The sequence below is a fragment of the Prosopis cineraria genome, unplaced genomic scaffold (genome assembly GCF_029017545.1).
Source record: "Prosopis cineraria cultivar Desert tree isolate PC_DT_omini unplaced genomic scaffold, ASM2901754v1 PC4, whole genome shotgun sequence".
Taxonomy (NCBI): Eukaryota; Viridiplantae; Streptophyta; class Magnoliopsida; order Fabales; family Fabaceae; genus Prosopis; species Prosopis cineraria.
In genome coordinates, this window is record NW_026555335.1 from 32,954,844 (window position 1) to 32,970,748 (window position 15,905).

At 30.2% G+C, this 15,905-nt stretch overlaps 1 protein-coding gene across 1 annotated transcript; it reads right to left on the reverse strand.

Moving 5' to 3' along the window:
• Nucleotides 1-12,174: 12,174 nt before the first annotated feature.
• On the reverse strand, nt 12,175-13,746 carry LOC129307757 (acyltransferase Pun1-like). The gene has a single exon (XM_054948632.1). The coding sequence runs from the start codon at nt 13,697-13,699 to the stop codon at nt 12,806-12,808; it is 894 nt and encodes a 297-aa protein (XP_054804607.1). The 5' UTR covers nt 13,700-13,746; the 3' UTR covers nt 12,175-12,805.
• Nucleotides 13,747-15,905: the final 2,159 nt, after the last annotated feature.

Genomic DNA, 15,905 nt, shown 5'->3' on the forward strand with positions numbered 1-15,905 from the left:
ATATTTTCTGCGTTCTATGAAGCCAACTCCTTATACTTACCAAAAAAATGTGATGATCATACAACACAGAACTCACATAAAACTTGCCAAAATAGCATGATGCCACATAATGGCACATTTTTGCCGCGGCATAGTCCATACTTGAGAATTAGAGCATGTTTTCACGTTGTTTGATAATATTAGTTGTGTTCAGTCAATCTCATGTTTAATTGTTTATTAGAAAACGTCCAATATTTTAAATTGGAAGGACTTTTTTTTTAGTAAGTTTCAATATTTATCACTACACGTAAATATCCAAGGAACTATATGTTCGTATAGTATATCTGTAGTTGTATTTTTTTATCATAAAAAGATAATAAATGTTTGATTTTCTAATAATGACAGAACCTTTGCATATACATGATCTATATGATCTTTTTTTTTTTTATCAAGCCATACACAGAATTTGACCAATTAATATAAAACAATTTATTAAGCAAATTTATTTATAAAAATTTGAATAATTTTTCTTTAAAAAAATCCTATTTTAATTTTTCTGCATGTTTTCCTTCTTCATTTTTATTATTATTTGTGGTTTTTTTTTTTTTATTATTGTTGGCATCATCATGGCCTTCCACAGTGAAACCGATAGGGATTTGGAGTTACTATTTTGGAGATTCAGTTCCAGAAACAATAAAATGTGACTGCTCTTGTACATTCCTTGAGTCGTTAAGCATCTCTTAAGAGTTGAGAGTAAGTGTTGTTTGTGTTCTTGAATCAATATTTATATTTGGTTTCGTTAAAAAGAAAAGTTAATCAATAAGATTGTCCGAAAAACTTTCTGATAAAAGTTTAATTAAAATTTAATTGATCTTCTAATATTTTGTTTCACATGCAAATTAATTCTTACTAAAAAAATATATAAAAATGTAAATATTAATCAGACAAATTTCTAAAGAATAAACTCCCTCCGGTTCTAATTAATGGTGTGGCAAAGTTAACCAACTTTATGTTTTTTAAAGAATGATATTTAATACTCTCTCTGTTCCAATTTATAAAACAATATTTGAAGGTGGTTCTTCGATGTTGCAAAATATAAATGATTTGATAAAAATAAAATTTATTTTATTCAATATATTTTTTTTAATATTACCCTTCCATCATTATTAAATTCTTTGTCTCTTTAAGGTTATTAAATGAAGAGTATTTTTAAAATATTTTATTTTTTGTTTTGAAAAAAAAAGATCATAAAGTTTATTTAATGAGGTTTATAATTACTTTGTATAATTTTGTCTAAAATAGAGGGTGTATCTTTAAACTTGTAAAAATATATTTGACCTTTTAATTTTGTATTTGACTAAAATTAATGACTACAGTAAAATTTACCTAGGAATTATAATTTGATGTAATTAAATAGGAAAAATATTAAAATAATTAACTAAAATATATCTATGTCATATAATTAGGATGGGAGGGAGTGCGCAATATCTCTCAAAATAGGATACACTCAATGAACTAGTGTCTTAATTATAACAGTTGGATTTCATTAATACTTAAAAACTCCTTACTTATTATTTCTCCTTTTAAAATTTGAAATTTAATACTTTTTGAGTATTTATATGAGAAAATTATTGACAGCCATTCGATTAAATCAAATCATTGCTATCATACTACAAAAGATATTCATTGAGTGAGTGTACTTAAGACACTCATCGGATCCAAATCCCTCAAAATATGAAGCTAACAAACATTTAATGATTCAGCTTTTATTGGGCAAGAAACTAAATATATCACTACCTTTTGAACCATGTGTTTTGAAGATAACAAAACTAAGAGAAAGGAGTTGTTACTTGTGCAGATTATAAACATCATCACAGGTACAAAACCTCTAAAAGTATGAAGATCAAGAGAAGACTTAGTATCATAAATTTATTTATTTTGTTCTTCTCTTATATTCAATTGTAAAAACTAATGAGAGTTATCACACGCTTTCAAAATGGTAAGAATGCACCATATTAAAACTAACCTTAAGCTCATAAGTCCTTTGATCTTAAGTGTTAAACCTTTAAAATGCACCTATGTTCATTTGTCCATTTCACGATTGATATGGCAGGTTCCACGTGTGAATTGGCTATCCCTTATATCTGATAGGACTTACAAATCCAATTCAAGCTTGAGCTTGAGCTAGAACAAATCTCACTTGAATTAGACCTTAGAAGTTAGACACCACACTATAAGTCATTTCTTGCTTAAGTTAGTAAAGAGTGGCATACACATGTTTTAGAACTTAGTATAGGGAAGTGTTTTAGAGAGACTTTTATGTTCTAATTCACTCTTAAGTAAATTTTGAGACCACGGTTGAATTGTTTATAGTGTCAGCTTGAAGTTTGCCATAGTGACATTTCACGCTTGAGTCTGGATGATTTATGCTTGAAATGGAGTTTGCCTTGGAAGCATTCAAGTATGACTTAGAGAGCCTTAAAATAAATAAGCCAATCAAACTTGTTTCAAAGAGTGAGTCAAGCGTGTTTCATCACACAGAGAAGTTAGGTGCTTCTATATTCATACTTGAACATTGAGTATATACCCACATGTGTTTTGTCATACAAAGAATTTAGGTGCTTCTACTCCCAAAACACGCTTGAACGCATTACAGCCTCATGCTTGATTTAGCTAAAGTGAACTAGAACCTTTACTCTTAATGCCATTCCACATGTGGTATTTTCCAATTCAAGCTTGAATTGGCTTATGACAAGTATTTAATACTTAATGCAGAAAAAGTACTTTTTTTTTGGTATTCTTGACTTCTACACATTTTCAATAACTATGATCTTTTTTCATAAGCTAACGATCCTAAACAACTTAAATGTATATGACCTTATTTGAGAAAGGGGGTAATGAATTACCATAAATTAAGCGTTAAAGTGTTGAAATTCTATCACCTTGTTTAGTTCATGTGAAACAAGCTCTTAGTTGGTTTATAGCCTATTAATGTATTATTTACTCTTTTGATAGAGTTATTTAAGAGTGCTTAATGAGATCCCAATTTTTAAACCTTTGAAAACATTCCAAAATACTTCACAAGTCAAAAAACGGTAGAAGTTATAAGTAGAAGCATTAGATTCCAAAAAGGAACAAGGCATTTCCATATTAGTGAAAATTAGCAAAATAGTGCAGGAAGACAGAGGTGTACTATAACTTGTTGAAGTGCGTCGTGGCACGTTTTCTTTTGTGCCATGCGTTGTTGTGTATTGCACATTTTTTATAGTATTGTTGCTGTCATTTGACAATAACAAGGGCAGACTTTCAACACACTTTATTTCTCCATTTGACGTCCGATTGAGGAGATATAAGTGTCTACAGATTCTCCTAGCTCTAGCTAATGACACTTGTTTTACAATTAAATTATTTCTCATTTAAAAATTAGACATCCATTTCTCAACTTATTCCTTTTCACAATACAAACACAATTTAGGTGTCCTAATTTCATTCCAAGTGTCAAAAGCTTAATTTACATACTAGACCAAGCTCAATAGACTATAATGGACCTATGCAATACACCACATCATACAATTAACATATCCAACACATTTTCAATGCTCAACCCTTTAATCACAAAAAAAAAAAAAAGAAACGGGAGCCTTAAATTCATAACCATAATTGTCACTCCATAACAATCACATGTTTCTCACTCCTTACTTATCCTAGTATTTTGGCCCTATTTTAGATTTCACAATCAATATAGATACATCTTAGGGTCCAAAATACACAATTTAATTCAACACTCAAATAGTGCAAGTAACCAATAACATGTATTTTCCTAGTTGATAATATTATGTAATTTATACACATAATAATCAAAATGAAAATGAGACCTATAGATATGATAGTTATCCTATACTTCAGACTATTTCCCTCGATTCTGCCTAGTTGAGCTAGTTCCTGTAATATTGAAGAGAGATGCGTGAGTACAACCACTTAGTAACCAAGGTTTATCTAACTTATATTAATGCATCTCAATCAATTTAAATGTAAGTAGCAATCCATTGTCATACTTATATCAATTTAACACGTTTAAAAGCACATATTTTCATTTTTTTCATCATCATTGGCATAAAGTCAAGAAATGACAACGTGATAATCAATTTTAACAAGATTACAAGGTTAATCACATAATTTCATCTCAAGGGACACAATACAAACAACTATATGCCCTTTCATCACAATATACATGATTACATCTCTCTTATATCCTCCTTATGCCTCCGATATGAAACCGTAGACTATCATACACAAGGTTTGTTAATGTGATAATACTATCTTAGTTATTCATGCATGAGAAACTACCCGACCAAGGTTGCATAACTCACTTGTGGCTCACAATTTTCCCCAAATTTCACACATTGGGATGTCATTCTCCTTAAACTAGCTTCATCATCAAATAAGTAGAAACTAGAGTAGGTTCAAGTCCTTTATTACACACTAGGACAATCCCTTGTCAAACAAGCTAGATGATATGTATAAATAAATCTAGGCAAACCATCAAGCTCCAATGGTAGAATTATCACATAGATTTTAAACTCACTACTTCTCTTCCTATGCAAACTCCCACATCTCATGTTCATGCAATGCATAAGAATGCGATATTCCATAACATGCTAAATATTCAATTTACATTCATGCTCAATATTATTATTGTACTCTCATTATACATGTTTATCATAAACATATAATAACACATTATCGAACTTCTCAACACATCATATCATTAAAATAAGCCTAGTATACCCAGATGCAACATGTACATATACTTATGTAATATTCCTTCCTATTCTACTTATAAGATAGAGAGAGAATATTTTTTTTATTTTATTTATAAGTTCTTATGCCATTAAAATTTTTTTCATAAATTTTCTCTTTTATCCTATATTAATAATTTATAAATGTACATACTCCTTTCATTTAAAAATATAAAACACTTTTTTAGGTTAGATGTTAAAAAATATAAGATCATTTTAGTTTTTAATGTGTAACTAATGAGTTTTTTTCTCTAAAAATACCTTTAATAAATAAACTATTCAACCATTTACCTTTAAGAGAGACACCATATTAAATGGAAAGATGGTATCAATTTAAAAATAATTAATTAACTTATTTGGAGGTATGAATCGGTTAAATATATCTTATATTTTTTAATGGAAGTAGTATAGTTTTTTTTACAAAAATCGGCCTCCTTTCAACATCAAGGCTGGTTCTGCCCCTGCCTTGTATTGATTGCTCTATGTCATTAAAATTATCAATATCAATACCTTTTAATTTTGAATAGGGATTGGAAGCGTTGAAATTATAATTAATATGATTTATTCTTATATTAATAAAAAGGTTAAACGGCCATACAGGCCCTAAATTATAAGCCTAAGGGTGATTTGAATCCTAAACTTATATTTGGTATATTTTAAACCCTAAACAATTAAATTTAGGCCAATTTGATCCCTACCATTAATTTTAAGCAAATTCCTATTAACCTAAGAATTCTCTCTCTTTCACCTCTCTCTCTTTTCTCACTCTCTCTTCCTTTCCCTCTCCTCTCGCTAGGGATAAATAACATTGCCACGGCTAGCATGACCTCACAAATCTCATACACCGTTATCTTCACAAAACATTGCATTGACATCGCCGTCACAGATCACCTTATATCCTCTTTTACTATTACAAAACACATCCTGTTGTTTCGTTCCAAACTCCACTTTGCCCCTACTAACCAACTTAACCCCTCTTCTCTTCAATGTTGCTGTCAGAAACCTCTTCTTATTATAGATTTTGTGTAATTTCTAATTTTTTATGGGCTTGTACTCAAATTGCAATTTAGTTTGTTCTAGTTAAGGTTGCAATAGATGAGTTTCATCAATGTTGCTATTTCAAATTTTTGTATTGGGTTTGAATTTTACTTACCTGAATATAGAGATTCCTTAATTTAATGATTAAGACAAACTGATCTTATCATTTTACTCCTTATTAATCTTTCTTTGATCATCCAAATTGTTGCTAACATACATTTCCTATATTATAATATTTTCTTGCGATTGCAATAACATTAGCATCTTTGTCCAATTTTAAGAAGAATCATGTTATTATGTTAACATAACCTAGGAATTCCATCTATTGATGCATTTGGTGATGTGGACACATAAGGGCAAAGCCAACTTTTGATAGTGATCAAGCTCCAAATTCTCCACTAGGAACAACTTGAGCTCTTCTTTCAGTAGCACCGTTAACCCATTAATCATTATTCCCCATGTCTCCAACAACTCTACTATCCCTACATGCTTCTTAGTCTTGAAGCATAACAAGCAATTGAGAGCTTGAGAGGAGACTAAAGCATAGAGAGAGGGAGGAGAGAGGCAAAGGGAGAGCTAGACATAGAGAGCAAGAATTCTTGGGATAACAAACCTTTGCTTAAAATTAATGGTAGGAGTTAGATTGCCCAAGGTTTACTTGTTAAGGATTTAAAATGTACCAAATATGAGTTCAGGGTTCAAATCTATCATGCCCTGAAATTAGAAGATGACCGGCATGGGTGCGAATTACATCGTGCATTCCCTCAAGCTAAAAACAAATTTTCATTTTAAAAATAAATAATCAGATTATATGGAAATTCTAACATTTTTAATACTAATTGTCATAGCAAAGCTTCAATATTTTTGTAAAAATTTTGGCAGAAACCACCCTATAAATAAGATCTCCTGAAAATTCTATGACACAAAAATTTTCACAAAATAAAATATTAGTCAAGAGCTTCGCTCCTTCCAACCAGCAAATAGTATATAAATCAAAATAAAGTCCTAGTAACAATCTATGCGGTGCAACTAATCTTTCTTCTACATTAAAATACATAAGACTTAAATATTTACATTAAAAAGTAACAATACCAAACAAAATTTTCACCTAATATAGCTGTATTGCCCTTCAGAGTTTAGTAGTAGGATCATCGTCAAATAATGAGTCTGAAACCAAAAATGAATTTTTCAGTGAATAGCATCCCCAAAAATAAATTTTAAAATAATAAATTCAATCAATTTTGTAAATTAGTTGGAAGGATGAAAAGTCAATGTAATGTACTGAATAACTTTATAAGTCTTAAGGATGACCATCAAAATGAGATTAAACTGAAAACATTGAAGACACTTTATATCATCATGGTAGAAGAAAAATAATTTATAGATACGTGGATTAAGATAACATACTAACAACTGAAATGATTAAAATTTCAAATATATAAATTTGTCCAAATTTAGAATTGTGAGGACTCAACAGAACAGGTAACAAATGTGGACACACAGTCCATGAGGGTAAAATAACCAAACACGTCTTGTGCCACGAAAATAAATGTGAACACATAGTCCACAAGGCTGAATAACCAAATGCAGCCTAAGCTAAGAAACAAACGTGAACACACAGTCCACGAAGGTAATGCTAACTAAATGTGGCTCAAAGCCATAAAAACCAAATGCAAGTATGAAGCCCACGAATCACAAACGTGAGGACAAAGCCCACGAAACAAACTAGCTAGTTATTAACTATGGTGCACTATTGGCTAATTTAACTACCATTAGCAACATTATTCTATCTAGAGTCCTCTTAAAAATTAAATTTCAAACATGTGAGAGAAATAATTATTTTTAAAATAAAATTTTTATTCTCAATATCAAACTCGCATGAATTGTTACAAATATTAAAAATTGCCAAATTAATACATCAAAGTGAATGTACAAACTTTCATTAATTGTGTAAGCAAGAAATTTTGAATTTCAATAAACAAAGATGCCTTCATCAATGTTAGAAATATATTTCTTGAGGTAAATAAATGTACCTATCATAATTTAATTGCCATTCATCATTGTTCCAAAATTTCTAAAATGACATAGTTTATAAAAATAAAATATTTCAACAAAAGATTATTAATAAATAATTAAATGGGATGTTTTTCACTTACTCGTTGGAGTTTCAAATTTTCAAAGTTATTCTTCCTTTAATTCTTGTCAAGGTCTTATTCTTCTAAACACCCTATAAGGATATAAATACAAATAAATAAATAAATAAAATTTTATAAATTTTTAATTTTTTTAACACAATTCCAAATCAACCACCATCATCAAAAATTTAAAAATTATGATTCATGCTTTAGAATTGGCCTAAGTAGTTTCATTGATCTTATTAACCTTCTCTATATAGCTTTTGCCATAACATGTTACTTATTTAAGGAAAAATTTTCTCTTAGGCTTTGCACCAATTACTTTAGGTGCATTAATTCTAATCATTCAATTAAAATATCCAACACTTTACCATTAACATACAAATCATAAAAATCATTGAAATTTCAATATGTTCAAAATCAAATTCAATTTCTCCAAACAGACCTTTTAACAAACACCTTATAGACGTTAAATTCCAAGTGTCTCATTTAAGCTATTCTCTTCCAATTTCATTCTAAAAATTGCTTTAAGGTTAATCATTCCAACCAAGTTAATTTATTCCAGAAATTATGACCACATGTAGATTAGTGTCCAGCTTTAAAATGAATTTTCAGCTCAACATTTGAATTTCTTATTCTCTAAAACACATAAGCAGTAGCAAAACAAACTAAAATTCTATAGCTTCAACCATTAAAAATGTCTGCACAACAAATTAACAAGATGAAGGGTGCAAAATTTCATACACGAATCAGCAACCATAAAGAAGACAAAAAGAAGAAAGGTGATCGAACCTAAGGAAGAAAAGCTCATGCACTAACAGCAGCATCTGCAGGACACAATTTTTCAGCATCAACTCCATCTCTTCATCCATTCATACGTACGGAAATTTTCCAAGGAAAGGAGATAAGATCAAGTTTCTAACCTTAAAGGTCCCACATGTATGAGAAGAGGAGGAAGGAGGTAGCTTCATGTATGAACAGTGGAAAGGAGGGACTATCACTATAAATGAAGAAAATTGAACAGATCGGTGATGACAGGATAAGCAAGAAGAAGAAAGAAATCTTAGCTCATCCAATCAATTACACACACACGAAACAGCAAGGAGAAAGGAAGAGAAGTTGAACATACTTGAGGTAGTGACAGAGGAGGAGGAACGATAGTGAAATAGAGGAAGAACTCAGCAATGGCGGTGCTAACGACATAAGGTACATCAGCGACGATGACTCACACGAACGGCAGCGCGACAGTGCTTGAGACCAAAGAAGGCAGAGATAGAAGGTGACAGGGCAAGGTTCGATCGCTCTCAACTCTCTCTCTCTCTCTCTCTCTCTGCTGCAGAACGATCGAAGAATGAAAGGAAGAAGAGTAAAAAAAAAAAAAAAAATCTGGTGTGACAAGAGTAGTTTAGTAATTTCTTAAAGCATGAATACAAAATAAAATTTCCTTTCTTTCGTCAGCCGAACCTCAGACCTATTGGAACCTCAAACCTATTAGGAGAATATTTGCTCAGTTGCCACTACAACAACTTTTCTTCTTGTCATAATAATTTCAAAGACTAATATAATTACTATTAAAACACAGACTTATGTATTTAATTTAACTTAAAATTCTTGAATTATTACAAAATTGCCCTCAGGCCTCTCGTTTAGGAACTATATTTCCATTTAACCCTTAATATTAATATTAATATATTTAATGCCTACTTTTTAATATATATATATATATATAACATATGGGACAGATGTCCCAAGGGTAATCCCAAGTCCCGTCTTATCCCAAAACCTTTTTCTTCTTGTCTTGGGAAGTCGCATCACTTTTTTATTTGGCTAAGAAAAACCCGTCTCTACATGATCGGGATGGGGTGCCTAGTCAGCTTGGATGGGTATAAGGTTGAATATCTTAAATTGCCAATAACTAATAACACATCAAAGGACAGGGTTGTTAGATAAGGCTGGCCTTAAAAGGAGGGAATTGCATGTCTTATAAAATTACAATTTTTTTCCAATAACCAATAAAACAGTGCAACATGAGAAAGAATAGCATAATGTAAAATGAGCATTTAAATGAGGTTTGAATGAAGAAGATAAGCGCATTATCTTGGTTCAATCCAACCACATAACTTAAGTTTAGTCCTAAAATAACCACTTGAGATTTTTAACTATACTCTTGTAAGTTTAAAATAAGATACTTGTAATTGCAATACAATCTCAAGTTTATTAATGCAGAAATTGATCTCAACAGTGTATAAATATATAGTTGAATACACTTAATTACTTGCCAACCAAAGTAATATAGTGATATTTATAGTTATGGCATAGAGAGACAAAAAAATTTGTTCCTATTTATGAAGCATTTGTCAATTTTCATTGCTCCTCTTTACATTTATGTTATTATTAAATGCTTTGAATAAAAAATGTTAGTAATGAGATTTAATGTTTTCTTTAATTTTGATGAGATTAGGGATAAAGGTGAAAACTTATTAAATTTTAAGATGAAGTTAATGAAGTTTAAAGTTTTCTTTAATTTCAACAAAACATGCTAAAAATATTTATAAATAGGATTAGAGAGAGTAGTCATTGAGAATACTAGAACATGCAAAGAAGACGTTGTTTGGGGGGGGGGGGGGAGTGCTTTATTGCAGTTAGTAATCAGTGGTTGTCGAATTGGCTCGTGTTGTGTGATTAACGTGCTAAATAGTTGAAAACACCAAATTTGGGCTCTTTAATGTCTGCTATTGGCGTTAACGAGGAAGAGTCGGACACGCATGTAAGGTTCGGACATCACTGGATCTAGAAGGAAGAAACATACAACGCTAAAAGAGTGAGCGACATGATGAATTAAGGGGAGACTACTTTTGGACTGCTGGTAAATAAAAAGAAATTCGAAGACTTGGAAAAGATTAAAATATATTATAAGTTAAAGTACACTTCTAATCCTCTAAATTCTAATCTTTAATTTTTTGTAAATCTTTAATTTAATTCTTTAATTTTAAAAAGCATATCTTTAGTATTCTACTTCTGATATCATTAGTTTTCAATAATTACTTTTTGAGCCAAGCATTATTATTTAAGAAAAATTAAGCTAGATATATTGACATTTGAGAATATTTTGTCAAACCTTGAAAGTTTAATGTATAACTTTTTTGTGATAAAATTAATGATCTTAGTGTTAAAGAACTAAAAAAGAAAACTTTATAAAATTAAGGGATCTAAATGAAATTTTATACTATAAAGTTAAAGGACTAAATATATACTTTAACTTATATTATAATAATTTTGCAAACCATGACTTTTAATTTCTATATAATTTGATCTTATTTATAAAACATTTCTATAATGTTTTATTGAATTAAGAAAAACCTTAAAATTTATTAATTGTGTCTGAAAATTCAACAATTTTTTAACTTTACTTCTATTAAATATACATGCTTTAACAGTGTATTTTCTCTCTCTAACATTTAGTAGAAGTTAAATGAAAAAATTTGCAATAAAAATTTAATGAGATGACTTAAAAATAGGGCTAAAAAATTTCTCTCTCTCTATTTATAAATAGGACCAGAAAAATTATCTTTCTATTCTTGCACGTTTTCATTTGGGAATGATAAATGGTTGAAGGCATGATTTCATCACCAAAACACACACACGCACACAAAATGTTATTTTTAATAGCTTTGTTTTAAATTTCCAGTTTTCTGACATTACATTTTATTTTTGTAAATTTTCATTTAATTTTATTTTATTAGTTGAATACTTCAATAATATTACCACACACACATATAATATATACATATAATATTATTTTTAAAATTTAATTATTATACTATTAGTTCTACTTATTTAACTACTAATTGAATCATGAAAACTGTGACCATTAGTTTTTTTGGGTTTTAGGTTGTCCGAATTTTAAAACAAAGTATGAATGCTTATCAAACATCAAATGATATTATTTTTGTAATTAGAATCTATAAGAGAGAGGACAATATCATACGAAAAATTTATTTGATATACTTTTTCTTCATTGGGTCAATATAATTGCCAAATCTAAGAAGTTTTGGGTTTAACATACTGATATTTTATGAATGACTTAAATTTGTTCACTTGGCAAATGTCTCAATTAAATTCAATGAATTTCATCAATACTTAAAAATTATCAAAATACATTTCTCTGAAAAAATTAAAATACACTCATGACCAAAAAACATATCACATAGGCTATATCCAAATCTAATATTTTAGCAATAAATCCAATAAAATCAAATGCTTATTAAACATAAACAACCAACACTAACCCCAGGCTTTTATGGGCTTTACATAGAGTATCAACCTAGAAGGGACGTTAATTAAAATACAAGATAATGATAATAAAATTTAAACAACAAAACAACGCACAACAATCCTCAGCAACCTCTTCAATGAAACAAACATTCAACACATATAATTAGTTATACACCATCAGGAGAAACCGAAGCATATTGAAGCACATCACGCTCAAGCAAGGCCATCTCATTTTTTTTCCATGTTAACAAGCACTTCAATCCCTTCACCATCTCTTGAATCTGTAAGAAACATGCTATTCCTTTGTGGGTAAGAAGTAGTGGTCACCCATATCGGTTTCCCCCGCCCAAAATCTGCGTCGTAAAGTGGAAACCTGCACCAACTCGTAATCTCAACATTAACCATATTGCTATTATCTGGGTCCCAACTAGTTGCTTCTTGCAAAATCTCCGAGATGAATGACTTGTCCTTTCTCCCAAGGCGATCAACATAAGTATCACAAAACTCAGTCAAAGAATGCTGCATTTTGCAGACCAACTCACTCAATTCTTCTTCCTTCGTAACGGATACTGAGAAATACTAAATCAGGTTTCCTATGGTCTTCTCATATACTGGAGGAGACATTCTTGTCCGAAGATTTGCCCATGAGCAAAGCCTTGTGGGTTGGTTGATCGGTGATTTGAAAGATGAACTTAAAGCTGAAACTGCGGATTTGTAAAGAAGAGCACTCGCAACTTGCACGCGTGTGGGATTTTTTACTTTCTGAGATATCATGGCCTTGGGGGATTGAATCAATGAGGCATCAAGTATGAATCTTTTGCATATAATATTGTCTTTAGGAATATCAAGCTCTGGGTAAGATGGTAAATCTCCAAGTGGGAATATTGACGCTACATCAAATCGTGGGATGATTACTGTTTCTTCTCCTTCTTTCTTGTCATCAGAAGATTCAAATTTTCTGGTAATGGTGGCCCAGTCTTGGACGAAGTTAAAGATCGTATTGCCATCGGCCACTTTGTGAGAGACACACACACTGATAGCCATTCCTCTACAGACAAAATGGTTGACTTGAACAGCGAACAATGGGCCACGAGGATCCACTTTCTTCCAAGGCAATTCGTCAGGGAATAACATATTGAGATGTTCTTCCTTTAATGGGTTTCGAAGAAAACCTGATAAATCGCATTTGATATGAGTGACTAATAAGGTTGCACCCTCGTCGTTGCATTCTATGGAAGCTCGATCTCTGATTCTACCGGCAAGTGGATAGTACAACGCAAGAACTTGAGATAAGGATTTCTTGACCACTTCATCAGATCTTTCTTCAGTATTGGTTGGCTCGAAAAAGTAAACTACTGGAACATAGTGACTGAAAAAGACATGATCTATAAACGAAAGAGGATAGATTCTGAGATGAGGAGGAGTAGGAGAAGAGGGTTTAATAGCTTCTCGTGATATTACTTCCATGTCCATCGATACAGAGATCTTTTTTTTCTCCCCCTACCAGAAGGCGGAAGAAAAGTCGAGAAAGGTTTCAATGGATTCATGTTAAGGGTTGAAGTGGTCGGTGTTTTATAGGGACAAGCAGTTCTTTCATATAATAATTAATATTCGTATCTTAAATAAAGATGCCAAACGCGGCTCACGCATATTCATTTTTTTAATATAATATTTCCTCCATCTTAAATTACAAGACACCTATAAGTAAAATCTCATATATTAATAAATCTCATTAAATATATTTAATAACATTATATTTTTAAAACAAAAATACAAGCTTTTAAAAATACTCAAAATATTGAAACTAATATTAAAAATTGATTATAGATAGAGAGAGAGTAACATTGAAACTCATAAACATTAATCTACTTAAAATATTTTATATTTTGAAACAAAGAATTCTATTTTAAAAGTGCTATATAATTTAGGACAAATGTAGTATAATTTTATCAAATTATAATGGAATATCCAACCAGCACATCCAAATATCGGAAGACATTATTGTCTTTTTTTTAATAATTATTTTACTTCCTTTAAGTTATCTTGTTATCTTTTCTTTTTCTTTTTTTTTGGGTCGAAAAGTTATTTTGCTTTTAGCTGAACCTTATTAAGGAAAACATGTGGATTCCTCCACATGTGCTTTTTCGTTAATACTTATGTATATTTACTTTTATCTTTTGTTTAATATAATTGGCTCACGCATATTCATAAAATAATTGGGCGTGTGCCCCTTTTCGAATAAAATATTAAGTAATATATGTACATATTCATATTTTAATCAACTTCCAGAGCCGAGGGAAGGACTCCGTTTCGATGAGCACTGAGCACCAAAACACTGTCGTTTCAGTGTTAATTTTTTCAAACTACAACGTTATTATTGTAATAATAAATAAATATTATAAAATTATTTCTTTAATATTTAATAAATAAATAAATAAATTTAAATTTTTAAAATTTGACCTCTATAGTTAAGATATAAATTTTGACCTAAACAATTTATAATTGTACTAAAAAAATTAGAACTATAAATTTAATTTTATTGATTTTGCACAGTTATCAATCTATTAGAGGTAATATCATGTAAAGAACTTTTTTTTATAGAAAAAATTTAAATATTGATTAGTTACATTGTCAGAAACTAATTCATTCTACTAGACTCAACCACTGATCTAAATTGTTTAGGTTATTTTTTTTAAATTTCTTCAATTATTCATATCAAAATTTATATTTAAATTGTTTAGGTCAAATTTCAATAAGTTAAATTTATTTATTTATTAAATATTAAAATAATAATTTTATGATATTTATTTATTATTATAATAATAAGTTGTGATTTAGAAAAGAAAAGAAAAATTTTAACACTAAAAGGACACTGTTTTGGTGCTGGGCACCATGAAACTGAGGGATTTGGGGTCTCTCCACTTTTTGTCCCTCAATTTTCCTCCATTTCCCCCATCTCCACCATTCATTAATTTTATCATTTAAAAAAATTATTTAATAAAATAATTTGAATGGTGGGGATTGAAGAAATGGAGGAAAATTGGAAGGAAAAAAATGGAGACCCCTCTCCTGACATCGAGTCCCTAGAAGGCACCTTTTATCAGTAACTTGAAGACTGTGCAACATAATTTAATATCCTAATCAACTTCCAAAACCCTCTTCAACACACAACCAAGATGACTTTTTGTTTATTTGTATTTATTCCCTCCCAACAGCAAATATAAAACATTTTTTTATAGAAACTTTGATTAAACTAAAATACAAAATATTAGATAATTTTTACAATTGTTCGTTTTAATTAAGTATCTAGGTGCTTGTTAGGTGTTATTATTGTGAGTGTGTAGGTGTTTAACAGAAAAAAAAAAGCCAAAAAGATGGTCAAACCTTCACCGATCAAATTGACTTGTTTGTTTAGTGGTCTTGTTTTCTCATGGTATCTAATACTTACATGTCCCTTTGCTCTTATTACTTGAGTTTTGTAAAGGAATTTGTATACTCATTACTTTCTTTAATAGGATTATTACATGAGGTTTAAGGCATTCGGAAGTTCTAACATAGATTCTCCAAGTGTAGCATCAAATGATTTAGATGATGAAGAAGAAATTAACCTATGGTTAGAGGCCATAGATAGTAAGAACAAGAAGGGTTGCATATATGGATTAGGATCTGAGACTTTGGA